At 39.9% G+C, this 27,591-nt stretch overlaps 1 protein-coding gene across 1 annotated transcript in view; it reads right to left on the bottom strand.

Moving 5' to 3' along the window:
* The window catches only part of nrap (nebulin-related anchoring protein), an 87,551-nt gene extending 65,210 nt beyond the window's left edge, over positions 1–22,341 (bottom strand). The window contains exons 1-12 of the mRNA XM_048551383.2: positions 22,150–22,341; positions 21,962–22,056; positions 21,536–21,620; positions 19,386–19,490; positions 18,528–18,632; positions 18,342–18,446; positions 16,234–16,338; positions 11,271–11,375; positions 9,184–9,291; positions 8,070–8,186; positions 6,382–6,486; positions 5,362–5,469 (exon numbers count right to left, since the gene is read on the bottom strand). Coding sequence (XP_048407340.1) covers positions 5,362–5,469; positions 6,382–6,486; positions 8,070–8,186; positions 9,184–9,291; positions 11,271–11,375; positions 16,234–16,338; positions 18,342–18,446; positions 18,528–18,632; positions 19,386–19,490; positions 21,536–21,620; positions 21,962–22,056; positions 22,150–22,218 — 1,212 coding nt within the window. The 5' untranslated portion in view covers positions 22,219–22,341. The remainder of the gene's footprint in view (positions 1–5,361; positions 5,470–6,381; positions 6,487–8,069; positions 8,187–9,183; positions 9,292–11,270; positions 11,376–16,233; positions 16,339–18,341; positions 18,447–18,527; positions 18,633–19,385; positions 19,491–21,535; positions 21,621–21,961; positions 22,057–22,149) is intronic.
* Between the last annotated feature and the right edge of the window lie 5,250 nt (positions 22,342–27,591).

Here is a 27,591-nt window from a genome sequence, read left to right as displayed (position 1 = left end):
TCACTTCCAAACCACAGACTGTGCTCACTCCTCCCCAACCCTACCCAATGAACAATGATCACCCTTTAACACCAGCACACTTGTCTCCCTAACTCAAACCATGGACAGGGGTCACCCCATTCTCAAGCATTCTCAGATCCCCTCCCCAACTCCTGGCTCACCTTTGAAAATTTATAGCTCCTGTCCAGCCAGTGCCAGAACAGCTGCCATTGAGTGGAGAAGAGGAAGGAGAGGTGGGTGGGGGAGTTTTTGTAGGGTGAGGCAGTAAGGAGTAAGGGAGGGAGGTTCAATGTTGTCCAGGCTGAGGGAGTTGTTGAGGGGGAGGAGAGTTAATTGAGGGCAACACACATTCTCTGGTGATAGTGAAGGGAGGTGGAATCTGTTGAAAATGGGGTGTTTGGGGAGATAGCGAAGAGTGGTGAACACCATGGCTGGGGGTTTGAGAAGCTGTTCACGCTAACTGAAGAAATGCTGGTCATGGTCATTGCTGACAGTATTTTAAAATTTTATTTTACTGTGAAACTGAGCTGGAAATTATACAATTCACATAAATCTTGAGATATGTTGCCAGGTATGGAAGGTTTGTGTTATAAAGAAATGCTGGATAGGCTGGGACTTTTTTCCACTGCGGCATAAGAGGGTGACTGGAATCCTGATAGAAGTTTACTAAATAATGAGAGGTATAGATAGAATTAATGGTAGTTGTCTTCTCCCTAGAATTGAGGATTTCAAGACTAGGAGACACATTTTCAAGGTGAGAGAAGAGAAATTTTAAAAAGACATGAGGGGATTTTTATTTTTAACACAGAGAACGATTTGCATGCAGAATGGCTTTGAATATATTCATTATTGGACATTCAGTCTTACTGCCCATGTTAGGTCAGAGGACAAGCTACTCGATAAGGATAGAAGAAATATACCAGGGAAGGTATAATGTTTTATTTTTCTGTGTGCAACTTGATGCATCCCTTTAAGGTCTCATGTTGTTGCGCCTTGCTAAAGTCAGTTTGAGATGAATTGGCAACAGGCAAATTGAACTATTAGGGAGTATTTACAGCATAGAAACAACTATTTAGCTCATTAGTGTCTTAATGGCACAGATGGTGATTGGTGTTACACTAGAAATATAGAGTCACAGCTTCTTAGCTATGTTGACAGTGTTCAATGCCAGAACATATAAAACCACTGGATGATTGACGCTGCTTTGCTAATTCTTAGATAGATATCAATTTCTACAACATGCTCCTTACAGCTGACGGTTCCTAGACAGAGAAAGTGCCCAATGTTCAATTGCACAATGGAGACAGGAAGCTTTGTTGCCATCCTATCATCATTGTCTTGGCCTTCTCATAGCTGACGCCAGGCTAACCTTGTCCCTGCTACCCAAGACTGGCCATCACATTGTACAGGATGCAAAATTTTTTGGCCAGCAAATGATGGTATCTACAAAATCCAGGACTGCCAGCCAGTGATACTGCTGCTGCAGGATGCCAAAGTCAAGTCTGAGCCCACCATCACCTTCCTTGTTCTGGATTTGACAGCCAAGAAGAAAAGAAATGGGGAGAGTTTGCAGCCTTATCGTTCTCCTGTGCCTGTGATGACATTGAAGGAATCTATTGCGCCAATGCTAGTTCTAACACAGCAGCCAGACTCAAGCTTTGCAGATGCTAATATACCATTCCAGGATGTCATCTTGTAAAGTAATGAGATGGTGATGAAGGAACAGACATGAGTAAGAATCTGAGGAGAGAGAAGCAGCAACCTCAGAGAGCGTGTGAGAGAGAGAGAGCATGACAATGTAAAGTAATGCAAATTGCAAGTTTTGAAGAAACCTTTGGAACCAGACCTTTGTCATTCATAGATGACAGGAAACCTTCCCAATACAATAGGCCACAAGCTACACAACAGGATTCCTGCAGTGAGTAATTCACCTCCTGACTCCCAAAAGCCTACCCACCATAAGTCAGGGCTGGGATGGAATACTTAGCTGGATAAGTGCAGCTCCAATAATCAAGAAATTTGGCACCATTCAAGAAAAAGCAGCCTGCTTGATTGGCACCACATCCACAAACATTCACTGCCGCTACCACTGACATGCAGTGTGTAACACTTACAAATGCACTGCAGAAATTCACCAAGGCTCCTAAAACAGCATTTTCCAAACTTACAAGCACCATCATCTAGAAGGACAACATCAACCGATACATGGGAGAAGTACCACCTACAAGTTCCCCTCCAAAATCACCATCCTGACTTGAAAATATATCACCATCCCTTCACTGTCATTGGGTTAAAATTCCAGAACACTGTCCCCAACACACAGTGGGTCAACCTACACCCAATAGACTTTGTCAGTCAAGAAGACAGCTCACCATCTTCTCAAAGGCAACTACGGATAGGCAATAAATATTAGCCCTGCCAGAAATGCCCACATCCCATGTTAACAAAGTGTGGAGCTGGATAAACACAGCAGGCCAAGCAGCATCTTAGGAGCACAAAAGTTGACGTTTCGGGCCTAGACCCTTCATCAGAAAAGCTTTTCTGATGAAGGATCTAGGCCCGAAACGTCAGCTTTTGTGCTCCTAAGATGCTGCTTGGCCTGCTGTGTTCATCCAGCTCCACACTTTGTTATCTCGGATTCTCCAGCATCTGCAGTTCCCTCATCCCATGAATTGGATTTTTAAAAATCCAATGATTATTCAAACTAGAACCAACTGACAAACAATGGTGGCAGTGGTGGTAAGACCATTCTAGCAGTAATCTATCTCAGAAGTGAATGCATTTTCAATCGTCATAACAAAAGATTCTGAGAAGAAATTTCAATTAATCAGGAAAGCACAGAACAGAAGATATGGAGTGTACCCTGATTTGGAGGTATCACCAAGAAGTTTGGTCAAGATATAATCAAAATAAGCAATTCTTATGAAGTAACACAAACAGTGGAAAAACAGAACAATCATGGTCTTGAGGAAAGTAAGTGATTACAGTGTGATAGCAAGGGAAGATCAAAGGCAAATCTCATAAAATCCCTAGTTCAAGTTGGGACACATCAGATCTCCTAACAGAATGCAATTGCTTGAACAGCGTTCACAGCTGTGCATTTGAGATCTCCATGTGTCCACTGCAGTAAAACAAGCCATGAAGATTTGCTTGGCAATTGGGAATGAAGGTCTATGCAGACATAACATATCATGATTATCTTCCCAGAAGCTAAAAAGATCCCCAAAGGGCATGAACCACACTAGAAAACCAACTCAAAGTAACATTAAACTTTTGTAATTAACATGACATATAGACAGAGCCTATTGAATGAATAGGCTATGTGAGCAGATGCAAAGAAAATACTTTTTGTTCGGATAGAGAGTGATTGAAATGAATTGTTGAGTAAGTGATTGAAGCTGTCCAGAACTATTTTCTACACAATCTGATGATTTTTAGCATCAAATACTTGCAGGGCTGGTGTAAGTATGAAATGCTCCTTGCAATTAAGCTTACCAAAGTCCTATACACAAACTCAAGAGTGGACACAATGATTAGGTCATCCAAACATAGCAAGATCTGTGGATTGCATATACAAAGAAAATGCTCAGCTTTCAATCAATTTTTCAAGGTATATGGCAGAAAAAGCCATTGACAGAGGCAATGCATTTAAGCAAACTCTAACACAGCTCCAAAGGGCCATATACCAATCCAAACAGACCACAAAACAAGGAGTAACTTCAAGCTACAACACACGATCGACAAACCTGAATCTACTTATGTACGGGATGAGACAGGGAGTGGTGAATATATGTTTTATGTTGATACTGAGAATGATAATGTTAACACACTGTCTGAAGCGTTTGAAATGATTCAAATGATCCATCTTCATAAAACTGGTGACTATTCACGTCTCAGATTAACACGGGAGCAATTGTCAATATTCTATCTATCTCGATTCTAAAATACACGTTTGCATAGTCATGGGATGCCCTGACAAAATCTGCAAATGTAAAACTTTTCACATACATTGTTTCACTAAGTAGAAGAGAAATATTGCTAAAGTGCATATACAAAATCTGTCAGTCCATTACAAATATTTCTAAAGAAAAAAATGATTATTTTGAGTATTTTGTAGCAGCTCTATTGTCATTAATTGTTAATCACTCTGATGATGTGGTAATGTTGTAATAAATCGGCAATGTGATGTAAGAGATGGTAACAGGATTGGACTTGATCCTCATTGAGATGCTTCAGAGCAGGTGGAACATTTATAGCTGAGAATTGCTAGTGTACAGATTAACATTCAGCTCCATATGAGCATGCCAGAAATTAATTACTTAGGAGTATAGACAGTACTCTCTGAGCCAGTCACAAGCCCAGATACCTCAAAATTCATAAACAAACCTACAAACAGAATCTTCAGAAGGGTAATTTTTCAGTAAATTGTAACATTTTTGGAAATTGCTCATGCCTCTACATCTTTTTCAGCCTGCAATTAGTTTGCAGACTTAAAAAAAATTGATTTCCCTTGGTACAAATATTTTTCTTTCTGCATCATTCAGAATGGGCTGTTTTTATATCCATCCAGTTGTTTATTATTGGATATTTCTTTATGTACCTGGTTCAATTTTGGGGGTGAGCTGTTTGGATTTGACTCCCTTCTAGAAAATTAAATTTGAACCATCCAAGTGCAAGTGTGATGCATACATTACAAAATGAAGCATAACACCTTCAGTCTGACATAATCTAATCAGTTAAGAAGATAAAGATTGATGCCAATTAGTTGCATTATTGTTTAGTAAGGTAACCATTAAGTTGAGGTAAGAAGTGTAGGCCAAAACTGTTATTGAAAGATATGTATGCATCTGTGGCTAGAAAGGTGATCCACGCATATTGAATACATTTTTTAACATAGGAAGAAATAATACACATGCAGCTTATTCTGATCAACTACATACATAGCTGCTAACAATGATTAATCCGTACAATCTAGCAAATTAGCAGCAATGATGCAATACTTGGAGTTGCATTTGCTACAGTGAATGGATTTTGATTGTATTTACAAAAGTAACTGTTACACAAATGCTAGCTTGCCATGAGTGCTACAGACCATAATTCACTTCTGAGTTGGTTCGTTGCATTTTAGCAGCACAAGTCAACATCAAAATGACCCAAGAGTATCTCTTAATACACAAAATTATTCTCTTAAAATGTTTTATCGTTCTAATCAGTTATATACTGTAGAGATTAGACTGTTACAACTAGAAGATCACAAATTCAATTGGCCCAACTTGAATCAAAAATCATTACTTGACAAAAGCATCACAAAAGTGAAATTAAAAATCAGTTTGTACCTTTAATGCTTTCATTTCTACTTACATCACTTGTTAAGCTTCCAACCTTCATACAATGCAGTGTGCGGCTGTCCATACCAACTCCTTCATAATGGCCTTTCACTTGATTATGGTAAGCTTCTTTGTATTTGAGCTACGTAAGAAATCGAATGAGGGTCAATTCGTTCATTGCATTTTCCAATCATAAACTACTTAAGGTGCATAAAATTACTTAAGTATTTATTTACTAGCTTTTTTCTTATCTTTAGATATCAGTGTAGGCAACAAATAATGTACATAGCACATCTTCCACTAACTTTACAGGAAGTGTAAAAATTAATTTTCAGTGCTAGGAAGGCTGTTTGCTAGTAACTAAACCTTATCATACAATTACAAATTCACTTATACTTGAATGAACAAAGCCTAAATTTTTCTGGTGAATTTTGGGGTATCCCGTCAGGCAATAAATAAATCGACGCCCATCCTATATTTGATGCCACATTTCTCAACAGGGTACCTGCTCTGGACCTTCTTAATCAAGGTTACTCTCTAATAGATATATTACTGAGACTATTAATGTATTATAAAATCTGAGCAAATTAGAAAGGTCAGATTAAGGTGTACTGTCATATGATTATCAGAGAAAAGTCAAAAGTGACTGTCACAGCAAAAGTCAGAAAATTGATCGGGAATAGGAGTATTGGTGACACCATATCCTGGGTGGAATATCAAATATAAGTCTGTTTACCTTCTAATCCATCAACAAGAGTTTCATTCTGTTCCTATTTAAGATACTTTCTGACCAACCTTGTTCAAAGATCGTATTTCATATCTCTGGAGCAGGTGGGACTTGAATCTAGGCCTCTGGACTCAGTGGTAGAGCTACAATCACTGTGCCGTTACTAACCCCAACTGTTATTAATAGCCACCACCAGTATAAGCTTGCGCATAACTAATGTACAATTAACAATCACATTTGTAATTATCAACCTATCAAACTGAACTAGTTAGTATCAGCACAAAACTATTTTAGATCTAAAATCAAGATTAAATTGTGATAACTCACATCACTGGTAAATTTAGTTAACTTGGCAATATTCTTGAACTGAGGTGTTTCACAGTAGTTAATGCTGTAACCTTTGGAATTGTCTAAGTCCTTCTTGTACTTTATCTGAAAAGTTACAACCAAAATAGTTAAGAAACAAACAATATACATCAGTAAGATATTTTTCAGTCCAATAATGACAGGTTCTGGTGCCTGCAGGGTTGGGAAATTTCTCAAAGTGTATCCTGACATCAACATACTCTGTATTGGCTTTCACCAGAGCAGATTGAGGGAACCCATGGTGGGCAGCACTGTGGCTCAGCAGTTAGCACTGCTGCCTCACAGTGTCAGGGACCTGGGTTCACTTCTACCCTCAGGTGACTGTCTGTGTACAGTTTGCACATTCTCTTTGTTTCTTCCCAATGCTACAGTTTCCTCCAGAGTCCAAAGATGTGCAAAGGTGGATTGGCCATTCTACATTGCCCATTGTGTTCAGGGATGTGTAGTTTAAGTGGATTAGCCATGGGATCTGCAGGGATGGGATGGGTCTGGGTAACATGCTCTTTAGATGGTGACTTGATGGGCCAAATGGCCTGCTTGAATTCAATGATTTCAATGATTCTAGCCCCTGTGGATCTGTAGGTAAAGTGATTAAGGTAGTGAAGAAGTCAGTTCAGGACTGTTGGAATGCTGGATTTTTCAGCCTGGGGATTTGTTGTCTAACACATTAGCAGTTCACCAGAATCTCTAAAGGTGTGTGCACACCTTCAATGAAAATGACAAACTGTGCAGGCTTTTATCAGCTATGCTGAAGAACACCCAAGTGGGATCCTGAAGCTACAAAACACATCAGAAGGAGTGCTACATTGGTGGGGTGAGAAGGTTTAGCAAAGGTGTGCACTACAACTGCAGGAATGGGACTGCAAGGACACTCCTGCTTTGAGGTACCCTCTGAAAAGTCACTTATATTCATAACCTAAATAATGGCTGTAGCTGCCCGATCACTCCAGTGGAGGGTCTCCTTCCATAGAATGGCCAGCAGACTACGGTTTAGTGCACCAGTAATAATCCTGATTGAACAAGTCTGAACTTGTTAGAACACAGAACATAGAACAGTACAGCACAGCACAGGCCCTTTGGCCTACAATGCTGTGCCGAACTTTTATCCTAATCTTAAGGTCTTTCTAACCTCCACCCCTACCTTATACTATCATCCATATCCATATGTTGTGTTTACTGTAAAACTAACTTCAAGTCAAATCAATGAATCTGTGTTAACATGAGGAGTACCACACTGCACTTTGCAGAATACTATTGACAGAGAGTTTTAAATTCGCACAAATATTGCAGAAACCAGAAACTGCTATGAATTTACACAGTAACGACAGCCAGCACCTTTGTCACAAATACAAATTCCAGAGCATAGAATTTCAGATACCTGTTTTGCTAGAGATAAAGAGTATTGACTACAAAGATAGCAGCATAAAACATAAATAATTCAAGCATGCAATGCTATTATTAACATGAGATAAATACACACACTCACTTGAAATTCCAGCCATATACACCTGCTGCAAAAACATCAAGCTGTTTAGTATAAATATCACATTGTAAACTATTCTATATTTTATTTACTTCATAAACTAACAAAGATTTTGTTCAAAGTGCTCTATGAACCTGGTTTGCATAATTAATTACAACTCTGTTACCTCACTGACAAGCTTGTTCACTTCCTTGGCACGCTTCATTGTTATGTCTTCTTCAGCAGTTAGCATGTGGTATTGGGCTGATCCCTTCATCCTTGCAAGATCTTTTTTGTATTTTACCTGTAGCCACAAAGCAATTTGGCTGTTAAGCTATTTCTAACCATATACACTGAAGACAGGAAACCTTAATGTCTGTTGAGCACTTATACCATAAAGTTAACACTGATTCCCAATTGCTTTGCCTCTTAGTGATGACAAAGGTTTGAGCAGCTATCAATAATTGTGCTCTAATATGATGTCTCGACTCAAACTACTAGCCAGCAAACTAAATAACAACGCAAATAAACGTAAATTTTATTTCATAGGTTAATAGTTTCTGACTTGGCACTGCAGAAGACCACACCACAGATTGAAACCAGTCGAAGAACTGAACCTCTAGAGATCTATTCATGATACATGCTTAATAACAAGGTGCCATCACATTAGCAGAGATCACATGTTACTAGTTTTAGGAAGGTTTGTACAGTGCAATGGGTAGCAACCGAGTCTCTGAGCCACTTTGTCACTTGATGGGTTCGGAAGGAGACTTGATAGTTGCAGAGGATGCATTAAAACACATTAAACAGTCTCTTGGATGCCTGGAACTTTGTGATCAGTGGCACATGGACAATCAACGACAAAGGGTGGAGTAATGGGTCCTGAAATTGCAAGATATAGGTTAGCCAGGAACTCCAGCCTACGCTGGAGGTACTGCCAGTCTCCAGCCTCCAGAATTACAGTAGGTGACTAGGTGAGTGCTCATGCAATGTCAGGGCCAGAGTTTCTATGGAAAAGCAAGAGGATAGGAAAATAATTTGCTTTTGATGTTGTACTCAATTATCAGGAAGATTTAAAAGCAAAGAGATCTTCTCTGCAATCTTCCAAACACCTGTCAGAAAGTCAAAACATTGACATGGCTGAGACTGCAAATGTAGTTTTGGTTATCATGGACACAAATTCATTTCTGCTTCTGAGCAGCTCTGTCAATTTCTGATAATGTTACCTAATTCTGGAACGATATAATTTTCACTGCACAACAGTATGTATAAAGGACCTATTTACTTCCTCTAATACTTACATCACTTGCAAGTTCATTAGCTCTCTTGGCATTGTAGTATGCTGGTGTGATCATAGCAGGGAAACTGCCTTTGCCCCTGGGTTCTTCATAATCAGCAGAGTCCTCAGGCTGTACAGAAGTAGAGGACAATATTAGCAATCAAAAATAATTATTTTTGTACTGAAGTTTGCATGTAAGGATCATGTTATTTGGCATTTCGCTGAGTAACTGTTGAAAATCAATCTAACAATAAAAATGAAACAAAAGCTTTCAAAACATAAAGACCACAACCTTGTAACACATCTGGGGGCTTTCATTATCATAATGATGGAAAACTGGCACAAATCAACGAAGGGTCATGCAAGAGTCTTCTAATGGTTGTAACTATTGTTCTCCGGTAAACTCCCAGCAGTCCTAAAGCACAGAATGGGATCATTCCCATTCCTAGTGAGAAGCCCTGCCTACTAAGAGCACCTGTCAGAAATTAAACCACCTAGAATGCATATGATTCTTGGGACCAATCTAAACAATGACTTCTTACATTGTGGCTCCTCGGTAAAAAGGATCAGGGCACCCAGAATCAAGGAACAAAGAGAGTGTTGAATTAATCTGAAGAGTCCTGAAACTGTAGGCAAAGGACAATTTAACTCTTGGGTGGAAGCTCATTAGTATCCAGTTTTGGAAGCAAATGCAGGAACATGACAATATTCCATACCAAAACCAGATGACTAAATCTGGCATAATAAAGTGTGAAGCTGGATGAACACAGCAGGCCAAGCAGCATCTCAGGAGCACAAAAGCTGACGTTTCAGGCCTAGACCCTTCATCGGCTCTCTGATGAAGGGTCTAGGCCTGAAACATCAGCTTTTGTGCTCCTGAGATGCTGCTTGGCCTGCTGTGTTCATCCAGCTTCACACTTTGTTATCTTGGATTCTCCAGCATCTGCAGTTCCCATTATCACTGACTAAATCTGGCAGGCTTCATTATCACTAATGGATCTTTAGCATCTCCTCAAGCAGCTTGGCATTAATTTCTTCAAATGAGCAGCCACTTCCCTCATTGACCTGTCTATTAGTAGAGGGAAACAGCAGCTACGTTAGCTCAAACAACATGGAGTTGGTGGGGGAGAGGCAGTATTCCTGCTTCACAGGGAAATGCCTAGTTAATTTTGTAAAAAAAAAAGTACCATTTGGTGGTAGTTGCATCTTCAACTGCAGAAGTGATGTACTAATCCACAGCGGTTTAATCCCAGCTCCTAAAGCACTCCACAAAATCCAATTTAGTTGATAAGTACAAGGTATACAGATGCTGGAAATCTGAAATATAAACAGAAAGTGCTACAGGTCTGGTAACATCTGTGGAAAAAGAGGAAAACAGAGTTAACGTTAACTTTCCATCCAAGATGACTCAAAGAGGCATACTGGACTGAAACTGTTAACTGTTACTTGCTCCTCAGATGCTGACAAACCTCTTCAGTTTCTTTAGCACTTTCTGTTTAATTCGTTTAGCACAGGAAGCCTGAAATAGGTAATAGCCTATTGATTTATGCAAATACTGGCACTAAGTTCTATTTTAAGTGATTGTCAGGGGCATCTAAAAAAAGTTTTTCCCAATATTGGGTTTGAGAGGCTTTAAATTGTCTTTGAAAGCAAGATGTTGGCACCTGAAATTAGATACTTTTGCACCAGTTTTACACACACACACTAAACAGGATTAATTTTGAGTCTTTTCTTAAAGTAGCTAAATACTCATGCAAAGTCCTCTGCATTGAAATCTATATATAACTGTGTCTTCCAAGTAGTTATTTTTAGCTGGAGAGGCATGGCCACAGGCAGAACATTCATATTGCATGTCTGCTGTACAAAATGGACTCTAAGGCAACAGTGTTTTTAAAACAATGTTCGCTCCCAGTAAGGAAAGTGTGAAGCAAAATAATAAGAAAAACATTGACATCAAACGTCAATTTAAAACATTCTTATGCTTCATTAATGTTTCACATTTTTTATTAACTAGTCAATTATGAAATACACATTTTAAAGCTGACTGACAGATAATTCAGAATGGACATGATCGAGAAAAGAGAGACTGCTTTCTGCTAGGTGACCAACCTGACTGTACTTCACTGAATTTTCTCTTATCATAGCAACTTGAGCACCTGCTGCTTGGCTCCAATTTCCTTTAATATTCCTCTCATAGTCTTCATGGTATTTAACCTGGCATGAAAATGTAAAAAGAGAAAGAACAAAAAAAATTGCAATGTTAAACCTGTTAATATGTTTTAAAATTACTTTTTTGATGGCGGGCCCCTTTAAGGGCTACTATATGGGATTCAGTGCTTTCACATACAACCCAAGCGAACATACAGTCTGAAACAATGCACCTCCCAGTCGCAAACCATTTCCACTCCCCCTCCCATTCTTCAGATGACATGTCCATCATGGGCCTCCTGCAGTGCCATAATGATGCCACCCGAAGGTGGCAGGAACAGCAACTCATATTCCACTTGGGAAGCCTGCAGCCCAATGGTATCAATGTGGACTTCACCAGCTTCAAAATCTCCCCTTCCCCCACCACATCCCAAAACCAGCCCAGTTCGTCCCCTCCCCCCACCTCACCGCACAACCAGCCCAGCTCTTCCCCTCCACCCACTACATCCCAAAACCAGTCCAACCTGTCTCTGCCTCCCTAACCTGTTCTTCCTCTCACCCATCCCTTCCTCCCACCCCAAGCTGCACCTCCATCTCCTACCTACTAACCTCATCCCACCTCCTTGAACTGTCCATCTTCCCTGGACTGACCTATCCCCTCCCTACCTCCCCACCTATACGCTCCTCTCCACCTATTTTCTCTTCTCTCCATCTTCGGTCCGCCTCCCCCTCTCTCCCTATTTATTCCAGAACCCTCACCCCATCCCCCTCTCTGATGAAGGGTCTAGGCCCGAAACGTCAGCTTTTGTGCTCCTGGGATGCTGCTGGGCCTGCTGTGTTCATCCAGCCTCGCATTTTATTATCTTGGATTCTCCAGCATCTGCAGTTCCCATTATCACTGATACAGTCTGAAACAGTCTGCACTGGGAGCAGAAATTTGCACAATGTCTGTTTTTCTTTTCGATATATACAGTGGATGATGACATTGCACTCCCACAAGGCATATTTCCAGCATGGAGTAAACAGACTAATGCTCCATGCCATATGAGCCCTTCAGTACCAATTCCTGTATGAAATAAACATGCCTCACCATTAAATGTCTGCGCCACCTTCTGAAAATAAGTGTAAAACCTCACAAAAGCCATTCATTTTCACAGAATCCCCGGGACTTTGCAGACTCAGTGGCAGTACTTGCCACAAAAGAATAGGTAAAGGTACTTTGACAGTTCTAATTTTAATAACATTGTTGAGCAAACTGTTGTACGGGATCTTTGGTTTTGAACGGGTTAATGCTGAACAGTGCATTAAGCTCCACCCAATATGATCGCACAAGGGCTCGAGTGGGGAGAACAGCTTTCAATCTCAAAAGAAAGTTGACTCTGCATTCGAGTATCTTCATGGGGGAGCAATTTTCCCTTTGTTTACCTAAATATGGGGGTGGACCTGTTTGGTGGCAACGAACAGATCTCCCTAACCAAGAAGATGACTCACTGCATAGAACCAATTGGCAGGCAATCATTAGCTGCAACAGCGGCAATCAAGGTTAACCAGACAGCAGCAGCCTCCTGGTCCTAATGTTCACCACTCAATGCATGCCCCTTGGGTTATCCAAGTTTTGTTTCTTCTTTGTGGATGCAGGCATTCAAGGAAAGAAGCAGGTTTTGGTGGGTGGGTAGTGACGTTCAGACGTCAGACCTTGTCTGCATCTACGCCTCTGATTACTCCCAGCTCAGGAAATTTGTAACTTGCGTATGCCTTCAGTTCTTGTGAATTAGGATTCTCAACATACATTAAAACATTTCACCACTGTGATACCTTGTCTTCATTGTATATATGTCATATTGCCACCGTGTCACAATGTTCATAATCTTAAAAAGGTAACTTTGAAATATTATTGTGTCTCAGCATGTTGTCTGAGCTGTTTATTTTCATTAAGTTGTTTTTCAATGGAGGGGATTGATAATAATTGCCTGTTAGGTTAATCTGACAGCAGGAAGACAGGAGTTCTGCAGTCACAAATGATGACTCTAGTGTTGTCCTGATTTTAAATGTACATAATTTAGTAATCAAAAATGATACTACTTATATAAGATATCAATTATTCTAGCAAAATAACAGTCTCAGTCTGGACAACATCAAATTGACATTAACCATAGAAGATTGTATTATTATCATCAGTTGCCAAAGGCAGAAATCAATATTAAGAAACATTGACTAAAAATTCCGAGGATTCTGGGAATTGTGCATTCCCAGAACGTTAACATAAATTTCTGGATTATTGGTCTAGTCTAGTGACATTGCTATCATGCACACAGCCCCTCCTAGACCTCAAACCCTGCCTGCAGCACACGTTCCTTGGTCAACCACTGGGAAGTCGCCGTCAGACGGACAGTCAGGTGGATTCCTGAAGATTTAGGGTGCCTGGAAGTCAGCTGGAAAATTTGATGATAATGGGAACTGCAGATGCTGGAGAATCCAAGATAATAAAGTGTGAAGCTGGATGAACACAGCAGGCCAAGCAGCATCTCAGGAGCACAAAAGCTGACGTTTCGGGCCTCTCTGATGAAGGGTCTAGGCCCGAAACGTCAGCTTTTGTGCTCCTGAGATGCTGCTTGGCCTGCTGTGTTCATCTAGCTTCACACTTTATTAGCTGGAAAATTCGAGTCAGCTTTTGACCTTAGGAGGCCTTTCATCAGTCTTATGTAGCTCTGTACCTTTTGTAGGTGAATAGTCCTGCCACAGCACCCCGCCTCATCTGACAGTCATGGAAATAGTCCAGGACAGTGTGTTGCTGGTAAATCAGCAGTGAAATTTCACACCTGCCTAACTCCGTACCCACCCTCATTGGGGCCTACAAATTCCAGCCTACAAATTCCATCCCCAGCATGAATGAAATGGAAACTGAATCAAAGGAGGTCATAATAAAAAGTATTGTTGAAGGCTTGATCAAAGAGGTGGGCCTTAAGGAAGTTTTTAAAAGGAGGAAAGAAAGGTGATGGAGAAGAGTGATGCAAGCCAAGAATTCCAAAACCTTGGGCCTAGCTGATTGAAGGCACAACCACTATTAGCAATGTGATGGGCACGCCATAGGGGGCAAAACTTAGAGTTCAAGATGGGGTGGTAGGGCTTGATGAGGTCATAATAAAAATGAAGGTCTAGGCCATGAAAAATCTGAACATGAGAATGAGAATTTTAAATAGGAAGTGTGAGGGAGCAAGGAGTCAACGTAGATTACTAAAATCTGGGATGATAGCTTAATAAGGTATTTCACACGATTGGGAAGGGGCTAAATTAAGGTAAAGTTTCTGAAAGGCATAGTTATTGTGTTAAACATTATTGTTTGGCTAGATATTCTGAGTAAAATGATGCCAGGTGTACTCAGTTTACTTCCTGGAAACTGGTATTCATCAATATGTGTTGGACTGATGTAAAATGCAGCAGGCAATAACAACTGTCACCCAAGCTTGGAGACATGTGCATGCTGTTTATTGAGGTGGGAGGAAGGCAGGGGGATAACGTAAAATGAAGGACACAATTTTAAAAGGGATGCCAAGGAACCTGGATGCATGTGAACAAACATTATTGAAGGTGATAGGACAGGCTTAGAGAGCAGTTAACAAAGCAAACAGTATCTTGAGCTTATCAATAAAGGCATAGGGTAGAAGAACAAGAAAATTAAGCTAATCATGTATAAAACATCGGTTCAACTCAACTGCAGCACTGGATTTTGTCTGGATGCCACTCTTTTGAAGTGAAGGCATTGGTGAGAGTGTGTAAAAGATTGCTGAGATTGGTTCGAGGGGTGAGGATTTTCAGTTCTAAAGGTCCGCTGGGCTAGGGACTATTTTTCTTGGAGAAGAGAAGTTTGAAAAAACTTTTAATAGAAGTGTTCAAATCATTGGGGTCTGTTCGGAGTACAAGCATGAAAACTGCTTGCACAGATAGAAAGATTGTGAACACGAGGGTACAGATTTACGTTAATTGGCAGAAGAAGACAAAGCAACATAAGAAACATTTTCATGCAACAAATGTGCTGCCCGAGATTGGGCAAAAGCAAGTTTATTTGAGACATTCAAGACGGACTGAGATTATTATCGAAAAAGGAGAAGTGTGCAGGCTAAAGGGTGAAGACTTGGGACTGGTATTTGGTGAATTGTTCATTCAGAGAGCCAGTGCAGACAGGACAAGCCAAATTCAGTGATTTAAAACACGGTCAGAGATTCCAGTTGTGAAATGGAAGAACAGCATTTCCAAAAAGATAAATTCAGCAATGTTTACCCACAGCTCATAATAGACCACACAGAGGTACAAAAACTAAATGTGCTACATAGGAAAGGAATGCAATCATCCAGCAACCAGAGTTTTGAGCAAGCCTTGTAGGTCATTAGCCTAGTTGTAAACATGTGATCACTCCTGCCCTTTATATTACAAGAAGCAAATCAAGAGACTTCTCTGGAAAAATCTTTATATCTAAGCTTTCAAGTAGCGTATTATTTCAAATTGAAACAACCTTATTAGGTCAAAGACCATGAGATGGCAAGACCCAAGAGCTTCATCAGAAATAATAGTGTCAATATTAATGAAATAGAAACAAAATGCATTCAATGACCACATGCAACACCATTAATCCACACATACTTTAAACATTCCATCAATCCATACAGGAATTAATATTTTCTAAAACATTGTCAGTAGTAGCAAGATTTTGGCTTCCTACAAGGGTGAAGGATTACCAGCTGCAGCATTTGCAGCACTGTCAGGGTGGAAGGAGGAGAAAGAAAGGAATCTGATGCAGTTCTCAAGGAGGAAAAGAGAAAATGGAAAATAGACAGTTTAAGGCTTCCCTGCAGTATCCGTTCTATTTAATCTAATTGCATTCTCTCAAAATTATCTTGCAAGCTACAACATTAGAAATAATACTTACATCTCTGGCCAATATGCCTCCTGCTTTGTCATGCAGTAACTGTGGCGTGTCCACCACTGAACCATACTGGGAAATGTACTCTCCATGTCCACATTTATACTCCACCTTCAGTAATTTAGAAATAAACAAGTTTCATTACTGTCAAGCTTTAACAATTAAAAATATTTATTCATCAAGTCTGAAATCCTAAGCATTTAATAGTTTATTCATATTTATCTCAGATAAACTCGGCTTCCTAACAACTAACTCTTTGGCAAAATAAAAACCAAAAGAACTGTGGATGCTGTAAATCAGCAACAAAAACAAAGTCGCTGGAAAAGCGGAGCTGGTCTGGCAGCATCTGTGGAGGAGAAAACAGAGTTAACATTTCAGCTCCGCCGTAGCCGAAACGTTAACTCTTTTCTCCTCCACAGACCAGCTGCGCTTTTCCAGCGACTTTGTTTTTGTTCCTCAACACTTTGACAAAATTGGCTCCTCTTCAAGGAAGTCTGTTTGACATGAACTCAGCTTAGATTTCTCAGTTGAAGGTCAGTGAAGATGAATACACAATGACACACGTATTAAGATTGCCAGTCCTGCACAGGATCAGAACTGAAGTAGCACCAAAATATCTGCTAACATGTAAGCCATATGTCCAGGATCATTACAGCAGCTGGAGCTGTGCTTCAACATTCTCTGCTGATTTGAAACATCTGCACAAAATGCCCATTGGAAAGTTTTAGTATTTCTACAGGGAGAACTCCATAAATAGTTAATAAAGTGTGAAGCTGGATGAACCCTGCAGGCCAAGCAGCATCTCAGGAGCACAAAAGCTGAAGTTTTGGGCCTGGACCCTTCATCAGATCTCTGATGAAGGGTCTAGGCCCGAAACGTCAGCTTTTGTGCTCCTGAGATGCTGCTTGGCCTGCTGGGTTCATCCAGCTTCACACTTTATTATCTTGGATTCTCCAGCATCTGCAGTTCCCATTATCACCATAAATAGTTGTTCACTAGGCTCTTGCTATTTGTAGAGAGAAAGCATAAATCTTTAGGCAATGAAAACATCTGAAAGCACATCAGTTCCTGAAGTGTATGTCACACTAGAATATCTGACTTTGCAATTTCCGCGCCAGTACATCTTATTTTTGTGCTCGCAGAAAGCATCACGGCTAAGGTCATGCAGTTATTATTGTGTTAGCTGCTGCCAACATGAATGGCCAATTACAGTGTGCCTCAGGTTGCCCCCACTTTAGGCTAGCTAATTTTCTATAAATCTCATCAGCTTTTATCTACTTACAAAATTGGGAACGCAGAGAAGTCTCAAAACAGCTTCTGAAATGCAACATGCTATCAATGCAGCCAAGGTTTTGCTTCAGAATTAAGGCAATTAAAAGCTGCAGATTACATCATGATAAACATGCATAAATCTATGATAACACAGTGTGAAGCTGAATGAACACAGCAGGCTAAGCAGCATCAGAGGAGCAGGAAACGTCAAGCTTTCCTGCTCCTCTGATGCTGCTTGGCCTGCTGTGTTCATCCAGCTTCACACCGCGTTATCTCAGATTATCCAGCATTGGCAGTTCCTACTATCATGCATAAATCTGTGTTTTGACTAGAATTCCATAACTGCCCTTAAAATATTATGTAATTAATCCAACTAAAATAAATACATACAGATTTACAGACTTTAACACAAAAGTTAAGAATAAATTTTCTATATTTTTTCCTGAGGGGCGGTTACTTTTAAAGATTGTTTAGCCCTTTCATTTCTTCCTTGGGTTTGTCAATGTGATGTACCATTCTGGTTGCAATGGCAAGTTCCATAGCTCCTTGCCTCTCTTAAAGTCATTTCTCAGAGATGTTTGAGATCAAGCTGCAGTTAACAGCTCCCAATTCTCCCTCCCTCAGTGTACAAGTACCTGGAAATGACTGAATGAATCCCACAATGAAACTGGTTAGATCAGTAAGTTAATTTGGATCACCCGCTCAAGTGATCTATCACTAAGTGCACAGCATGCATTACAGAAGCAACAAAGAATTATCGTCAAGTGCTAAAAAAATCAATCATTCACCAATGAAGTTCTAACAGACACTAGCCTCTTAGTTAAGACAAATCAATCACTTACATCACTGATAGCTTTTTGAGCCTGGGCAACATGTACAAGCTCTGGACTCGTAACACAAGCAGAGTACCAACTTTTGTCTTCTTCATAGGAAGCCTGGTAAGCATGCTGACAAATTAAAAATAGGGAAACCAATTAAACAAAAAATACAACTGTTAAAATAAACAAGAGAAATTGGTCGTGTGCTACCTTGCTGACAAGTTCTGTATTTTTCTGTGCTTGAAGAATAGAGGGCATATCAGGTGGTAAGTGATATGATTCCTTTGTTTCATCCCATGCCTTAGTGTACTGCACCTGTAAGGAAGCACTTTTGTTCAATGATGGAGCTTCTTTGCGTTTGTATGTGAAAAGAAAGCTTAGTGGCATAAGGAGGGAAACTTTCTTGGATGCAGCAAGTATCAGGAAACTGCAGGGTCACAGCCAATATTTGTCTTTTAGTGCTTTTAATACTACAGCGATAGGAAGAGCTCAACTAAACCACTGCCATTTTTGGTAAAACATCAAAATACTAATTGCAGAATTATGGAGATCACAAGTCAATAGCCCACTTTACATACTTCATAATTTTTACTTGCAATATTGAATACTTGAATAATCTGACAATATGTTAGGCTGTAGCTGCCCATATCTCTGTAGCTGACTTTGCCAAGGTTTGTTGAATAATGTGGTGGACCAACAATTTTGGAAGCCTTCAGCAAACCCACCCATCCACACAATGGTCTCACATCAAGTCTTCCTGGCCTCATCAGGCACAGATGCACCAAGCATAGGATTATTGCCAATGAAAGAGGGCTTGTAATGTGGGAATTTGATGCCCTTGTCCCTAACTCACACAACCTCTTATTCTGATGGCTTGAAAAGGATGTTTCAAGACTCAGCCCTGCAAGACTATCCTGAAAATTAGCTAATGACCATTCTCATGAACTCCTATCAACATTATGGCAGGAGTCCAACAGAATAGTCACAGATTCTTGGGGAAAAATATAATTAAATATTGATTTTGTTGCATATGACACTTAAGTTTTACAATACCTTCAGGCTGCTTACCTTACTTGCAAGTCTCCCAGCCTTACAGGCATGCTCCAGCTGCTTCGACTTTATATCCCAATGAAAAACTGATTTGAATTTTTCAGCTTCCTCGCGATACTTAATCTAAGTACAAAAGTTCAGTGGACATTTTATGATACTGGATTTTAAAACCGACTGTATCAGCACTTGGAAGATTTAAGCCATGGGTAATGCAGCTTGTGAATTTGTTACTTTTTTCCTTTATCTTTCCCACCTTTTTACTGAATGTTTCTTAATTGTTTTTCTTTTCCTGGTCAGCCTCTTCAAAGTTCGATATTTTCACATCAACAACAATCAAAAGCTTCTCGTCAACTTCTCATAGATTGGGTCCCCTCCTCAAGTAATACAGGAATCAAGTTGCATGCGTTAAGGTGAACCAGCATTACAGGGCTGAAAGCAAAAAGTGCTGAAGATCACAGTAGGTCAGGCAGCATCCATGGAGAGAAAGAACACTCACATTTTGAGTCTAGATGACTCTTCATCGGAGCCGAAGATGAAGAGTTATCTAGATTTGAAACATTAGCTTGCTTTCTCTCCATGGCCCAGTGTGGTCTCCAGCATCTTTTGTTTGCAGTACTGACTCCAGCATCTGCAGTAATTCGCTCCTACAGCTTTACAGGGTGACAGGCATTCAACACAGCTTCATCTTGTCCTTATTATCATCACAATAAGTACATCATGGTGTCCCAAGAGATTAAGTATGAAAGTTCACTCCAGACTCACGAAAGCAACAAGAAGCTGCAGATTGGCTAAATAAAGAACAGTTTAAAGTGTGAGATAATAAGAACTGCCGATGCCGGAGTCAGAGATGACAGTGTGAAGTTGGAAGAACACAGCAGGTCAGGCAGCATCAGAGCAACAGGAAAGTTAATGTTTCGGGTCGGTTCCCCTCTTCAGAAAAAAAACAACAAAGGGTTCCAACCCAAAACATCAACTTTCCTGCTCCTCTGATACTGCCTGACCTGCTGTGTTCCTCCAGCTCCACGCTGTGTTATCGCATAGTTTAAACTGTAGTGTTTAAGTTTCTTTGTAATTGCACAATATGTGCAGCTATCATAATATGCACACTTTTCTTTCTCTTTCTATGCAGTATCCTCATTGTCCAAGGGTTTCTAAATCGTGGTTCATGCTAGATGCCAATGGGTAAGGCAAGCCCTAAGAATGATCTCAGTTGCAAGTGAAGTTGAACCTACATTATATACCATTCACTGGCCATCCAGCCAACCAAGTTAACAAGCAAAACATGTTCAGTTACTGGTATCAATCAGAATGTATGTTGAATAGAATAACAGGTTTGATTTTTCTTTTGTTTTTAAAAGTTATCATGAATAAAACCTGGAAATTTAGGAACACAATAGGAGAATGGTTTATGCCTGTGGAATCCTTATATAAACTAAAAGCACAAATTCTCCATGCTACTGAAGTACAAATTCTACCAAAATATTGAATTCAACAAGGCAAGACTAAAATCAAAATAAAATGTTGGGATTTCAGAAGAAAAATAACTTGATAAATTTGATGATGGCGAAGTAAAGGGAGTAACTATCTCTGTCTTGCAAACATAACATTAACAGTACAAACATCCATCCATGTGCCTGACATGACAAGTTAAGACTTAAAAAGTCAGTTTGTATATCTTCAAGACTAGCTTATTAAGGGTCAGTTTAATCTAAAATGTTGCGGAAGTTGTGTTCAATAACTTTGGACCAATTTGTCACTCGTGATTAAAAGCAACAGAATATGGTGCAGTGCAGGGGAAATGGACGGCCAGCATTTAGAGGACTGTAATTTTAACCTCCACATGAAGTTGAAGCACAAGCAGCGAGGTGTCACAGTTGCTGTCCAGAAATAGATGTTGCTGTAACAGGCTTCATTCCAAAGCCTAGTTGTCACCAAGATTAAAAGAAAATATATCAAACACTCTGCAAAACATGTGAACCATATGAGATCTAGGTCATTTAATCATTAGTTATGGTTAAACAACTGCTTTATCAACTGAATTGAAGTGAAAGAAAAACATGTTGTACTTAGGGACAGGCTATTCAGTCTTTTAGTTATGCCCGGTGGTCTTGGATGATGTATTATGAGAATAATATGTACTGCTCCCATTTTTAGTGCCAGTTACCCACCTCACTGGACTCGCTTTGTTTTTTCACATTCAGGTTCAGGGGTGTATCTAGTACGCTGGTAAATTTGTTGACTTTAGGATTGTGCCTGCGAATTAAAGTAAACATTGCCACCAATTTACAATCAAAAAAAAATCAAATGAATTTTCTACTAATTTCACTCAGGTTGCTGCAGACAGATATCTTCAAACATACAGAGTGCTCCTACTATGAATAATTTTTACAAGTGTTGTCGTATAAATCTCTACATCTAAAATCAGACCAGTGACACTTACAGTGTTCACTGTAGAAACAGAAGAAATATTCAATAACCTTGCATTTTTCATTGTTCCATTTGAATATATTTAAGTGTAAATTAATATTGAGTCATAAAAGCCCTTTAGTACGATTGGTCCAACTAAGTTTTCATTAACTTTTAAAATGACTCACGCCTGACAGTATGGTTTCTTCTGGTGACTGATAAAATTGTTGACCGTTAAGATCATTTTGCAGACCTCACAGTGGAAACAGGACTTATGCCAGGTCTGTAGGTAACAAAATAAACACTTTATTAACCGGGCCAAACTTTCAATTTTAAACACATATCTGACATTCAAGGAAATTTCAGCATCACTCACCTGGTCTATGCAGACTATTTTCTCGGCAGGATAGACGCCAAAACCACAGCGAGCGCACGGTTTATTCATTTTCAAACAGTATTTTTGTTATTCAAAAGCAAGCCGCGATACGTTTCCTTTTTATTTCCTTCTCCGTGGTCTGTTTCTGAGCTGTGCTACTTGTGATCTCGCCTGGACTAGAACCTGCCACCAGCAGTCAGCCCCTTCATTTCAGGATTAATCAAGTCCCGCCTCCTCTCCTTGGCCATTGGATCCAGACACCTATTTCTAAGCTCTGAACTCCACAACTCCAGTCGACTTTGGTTACCAGGGCTGTCAATCACAAAGCTTGTATCAGGTTTAAGTTTGGAGGGTGACTGGTGTTTAATGCCTCAGTCCCAAAATAGCAATATTCCACTAAATATGTATTGATGTCAGCTATAAGGTAAAAGGGGACTGGCAACATTTTATCAATCTAGATCATCAACTTTCCAAAAGCAAATCAACACTTTGCAGCACAAAATAAAAGAACGAACTGAGGATGCTGGGAATCCGAAACAAAAACAGAAATTGCTGGAGAAACTCAGCTGGTCTGGCGGCATTCATGGGTAGAAAAGAGTTAACGATTCCAGTCTAGTGTCCTTCTTCAGAATATCGGATTTTCCTTGCAGCACAGTGTCTGTAACTGTGAATTTTCTGTTGGCAGTCCAAAATATTTTTTGCTGTTTAAAGCAACACAAACTGTTACGATGAACAGCTAAGGATCCTGGGATTGTATTCATTAGAGTTTAGAAGGTTGAGGGGAGATCTAATAGAAACTTACAAGATATTGTATGGCTTAGAAAGGGTGGACGCTGGGAAGTTGTTTCCGTTAAGGGGGGACTAGGACACGTGGGCACAGCCTTAGAATTAGGGGGGGTCGATTTAAATCGGAAATGGGGAGACATTTCTTCAGCCAGAGAGTGGTGGGCTTGTGGAATTCATTGCCACGGAACGCAAAGAAGGCCAGGACGTTAAATGTCTTTAGGGCGGAGACTGATAAATTCTTGATCTCACAAGGAATTAAGGGCTGGGGGGAGAGTGCAGGGAAGTGGAGTTGAAATGCCCATCAGCCATGATTAAATGGCGGGGTGGATTCTATGGGCTGAATGGCCTTACTTCCACTCCTATGTTTTATGGTCTTATGGTCTTATGTATTACACATTGTTGTTGTCATACACATCTTTAAAAATAAAGTGAGTGTACATCATAAACCGATTCCTTTATACAGCTATACATTTGGTTATCAAGTGGATGTTTTCACAAATGTACAATCCTGCATTGATGTTGTTACTGACAAGGTTATGAACACCACCACACATCTGCCTGGAATGTCATCTCCACAAAATCAGCCTCAAAACATCAGTAAAGGCAAAGATAACACAGTGTGGAGGTGGAGGAACACAGCAGGCCAGGCAGCATCAGAGGAACAGGAAAACTGACGTTTCGGGTCAGGACCCTCCCTCATTTTCTGAAAAAGGATCCCGACCCGAAACGTCAGCTTTCCTCTCCTCTGATGCGGCCTGGCCTGCTAAAGGAGGGTCCTGAAGCAAAACGTCAGTTTTCCTGCTCCTCTGATGCTGCCTGGCCTGCTGTGCCCATCCAGCTCCACACTGCGTTATCCACACTGACTCCAGCGTCAGCAGTTCTTACTATCTCTGAGTAAAGGCAAAGGGCTGAGAAAAGAAATAAAACTGGTCCCAACAACTCAATCCCTGACAGTATTCAGTTCTTAAAAAACTTTCCATTTATATTCTACAGTGATTTCATCACTGCCCTTAAACTTAACCTGATAACTGCTTTGTATGTTCAAGATTTCCATAACATTCAAGGCTATGGGCCTATTACAGGAAAGTGAGACTAGTGTAGTTGGTAGTATGTTTTTGGCAGTACAGATTTGATGGGCCAAAGGGCCTTTTCTGGACTATATGATGCCATGATTCTCCCATGTTAATACTTAGGCGATGGAACAGAAAGTCACATATCCAGATTTACTGTTGGCATAGGGATGGATGGCACTATAAAAATGTATTGAGAGTTAAGTGAATGAGAGAAACTGTGGCAAATGGATTTAAATGGATTTGAATGTAAGAGTTGTACAACATCTTCCTTTCTAAATGGTGAGAAATTAAAAATAATGGATGTTCATAGAAACTTGGGTGTCTAGGGTAAATAGATCATTAAAATACCTTGACAGGTGCCAGACTATAAACAAAAAGGCTAATGAATATTGATCTTTGTATCTAAATGATAAAACAGGGCAGAAGTCATGTTTCAGCTTTACAAAGCCGTGATTAGACCACATCTTGAGGAAAAGAACTGTTCTGGGTATTACATCTTAAAAAGTATATAGTGAATTGGAAGGAAATTGACCAAAATGATACCTGGGCTCCAAGCAGTAAATTACAACATAACAACATCCCTTGGAACCAAAAAGGTCAAAGGATGGTTTGTTCTACATTTTGAAATTCTGAAGGGGAACCGACAGAACAGATAAGGAAAAATCATTTTGCTGATTGGAGAGTATATGTCAAGGCAGAATAGTCAAACAATTAGTGCCAAAACTGAAAATAAAATATACTTTTACACATCAAGGGTGTTTAAAGCCACACAAACTGTATCATACATTGTTGTTTGTGTACATGTCTTTAAAAATAAAGTGAGTGTATATCGTAAATTCAAACATGTTTGGAGTATTTTCCTCCAAATAAAAATTATGCTGGTGACTTAATTAATTTTAAGTCTGAGATCTTTTTTCATCACCTAAAGGTGCTAAAGATCAGAGTTGCCCTGCTGATCAGCCATACCTTAATTAAATGCTGAAACAAACAGTCTCAAAGGCAGAAGAGACTCATCCTGATTCTATATGTTCCTAAGTGATTAATAAAGCTGCTATTTCACTTTAAAACACAAATGACATCAATAATCTATTCAAGATCTATGTTCATATTTTGTGGCATCAGTATAACTCTTTACTCACCAGCGGTCTATAGTGCTGCACATATGTCATTCTTAAATTCTTTCTCAAAGAACTAAAAGGAATGATTTTAGAAGTTGAATACATTTTAACTTCACCACTTATCACAGAGGCTAAAATAAATCTTGAATTAAAGTGTTAAGTATGATAAATCTGAGAATGTTTAGAATTATAAATTGAATAAAATCACCAGCTGTATTATCTCATCAACCTGTTAAGACCTGGAGTAGGTAGTACTTGAATCCAGGGTCTCCTGGTCCAGAGGTAGGGGCACTACAATGTACCACAAGAGCCCATTCACCAGTAAATACGCTATTTTTAATTCGAAATAGCGGATGGTAATTTAAACTCTGTGATCTAATTATGGAACTCAGCTGATGTCCATGGCTTTGATTTCATTGTCTGATGTCATCCAAACTCCTTAGTAAGTTACTGCCTTACATTTCATTGCCTTCCATCTATTTTTATATGTATATAGTTAAACTAACATTGCTGTACTTTTAAAATGATTGAATAATTAGGAAGATGACAAGATACACACAAATCAAGTTTACCTGATTGCTTGGCATGAACGTGTATGTTTCGACAGAATCTGCAGGATAGGACTTTAAAGATCAGCGTTGGAAAATTATAATATGGTGAATGGTGGTCATTCTAATGTTGTTATTAAAGATTCAGTTTTTTTCCAATGTGCTTTCAAAGGATTCTAATTAGTATAATTGTAGATGCACATTTCTTGGTGAGAGGTCAGTATGAGACCAGCAGAGACTGAATGACATCAGTGATTCTGCAACATCACTTCAGTGCTTAAGATGTGAGCAACTGACTTTCAAGCATCAATTTTGTGAATGGCAATGCAGATGAACCATCTGTTATTACTTATATTTTGAGGGTGAATGCACATTTTGGAAACTTGTAAATAGATAAAAGTTTTAGCAAAGACGATGTTAAGAAAGCACAATTGTTGCTCACAGATGCAACCACTTACCAACAGGTGACAATAGACCCAACACTGCAGCTCGTTAATAGGATCACCCAGACAGAGGAGACGAGAGGATGCAGGACAGATAACTAAGACAGACCACATGAGAATGAAACCAGAAGGCACAAATACTCCCCCACTTCTATGGGCGTCCTAAAGTACACCAACCAGATCCCCCACAGACCCATTGTTTCCGTATCAGACACATCTTCACACAAACCGGCCAGGGACCTACAGCAGACACTGAAACACCTAGCCGATGTTGGATCATCCTATTCTATCCATTCAATCCAAGAATTCCCTCAAGAACACAAAAATCAGCAACAAGAATGCGGTATCCTTTGATGTCACAGCTTTATTCACATCAATCAACATCCCACTAGCCAAAGAAATACTGGCCACATTATCACTGGAAGCAGGAACGCAGACCAGCAGTTCCATCAGCAAGGGCAACATACCCTCAAACTATTAGATCCATGCCTCACCACACACTTCGTCTTTAATGAGCAAGTACACAACCAGATCAGCATTACACCAATGGGGTCACCCATCTCTGCACTCACTGCAGAAGCAGTCATGCAAAGATTAGAAAACACAATCCTCCCCCACATTCAACCTAAACTGTGAATCCAGTACGTAGATGACACATTTGTCATTATTAAACACAACAAGTTAGAAGAGAACCATCACCTCATCAACAGGTATTCACAGGGATTAAATTCACAAGGGAACAAGAAAACAACAATCAACTTCCACTTCTGTTCGTCAAAGTTGAGCGCATGACCAATGGGGAATTCCAAACCTCGATACACAGAAAGGCAACCCATACTGATCAAATCCTCAACCTCCATAGCAACCACCCCAACTACCACAAATAAAGCTGTGTTAGGACACTACTTAAACAGGTCACGACACACTGCAACACTTCAGAACTGAGCAGCAAAGAGGAAGAGCACCTACAGATATGGTCAGATATCACTCCAACTTCATCTGCAGATGCCTACTAAATAGACAACAACAGGAGTGCACAGAACGCCCTAACACACTGGCCACACTGCCCTACATCAGGAAAATATCAGAACCGACAACAAGACTCCTAAGACCTCTCAGAATCATGATAACCCACAAGCCCACAGCCACTCTCAGGCAAACACTACGAGGATTAAAGACATCATTCTGACAACATGCAGAACCAATGTTGTTTTACAAAATACCATGCAACGACTGCCCACAAACATTACATCGAACAGATAGGAAGGAAGCTAGCCAGCCATCAGAATTCCTGAACATCAGCTAGCAGCAAAACGACACGACAAATTCTCCTTAATATCAGTACACTCAAACAATGAAGGCCATCAGTTTAACTGGGACAATGTAACCAAAGTAGCCCGAGCCAAACATACACTTGCGTGGGAATTCTTAGAGGCATGGTTCTGAGCCTGTAATGCTGATCAATAAACATATA

Source organism: Stegostoma tigrinum, chromosome 20 (genome assembly GCF_030684315.1).
Source record: "Stegostoma tigrinum isolate sSteTig4 chromosome 20, sSteTig4.hap1, whole genome shotgun sequence".
In the NCBI taxonomy this organism is placed as follows: domain Eukaryota; kingdom Metazoa; phylum Chordata; class Chondrichthyes; order Orectolobiformes; family Stegostomatidae; genus Stegostoma; species Stegostoma tigrinum.
Note: the sequence above shows the minus strand (reverse complement) of the source record. Positions and strands in the feature narration are given on the sequence as shown.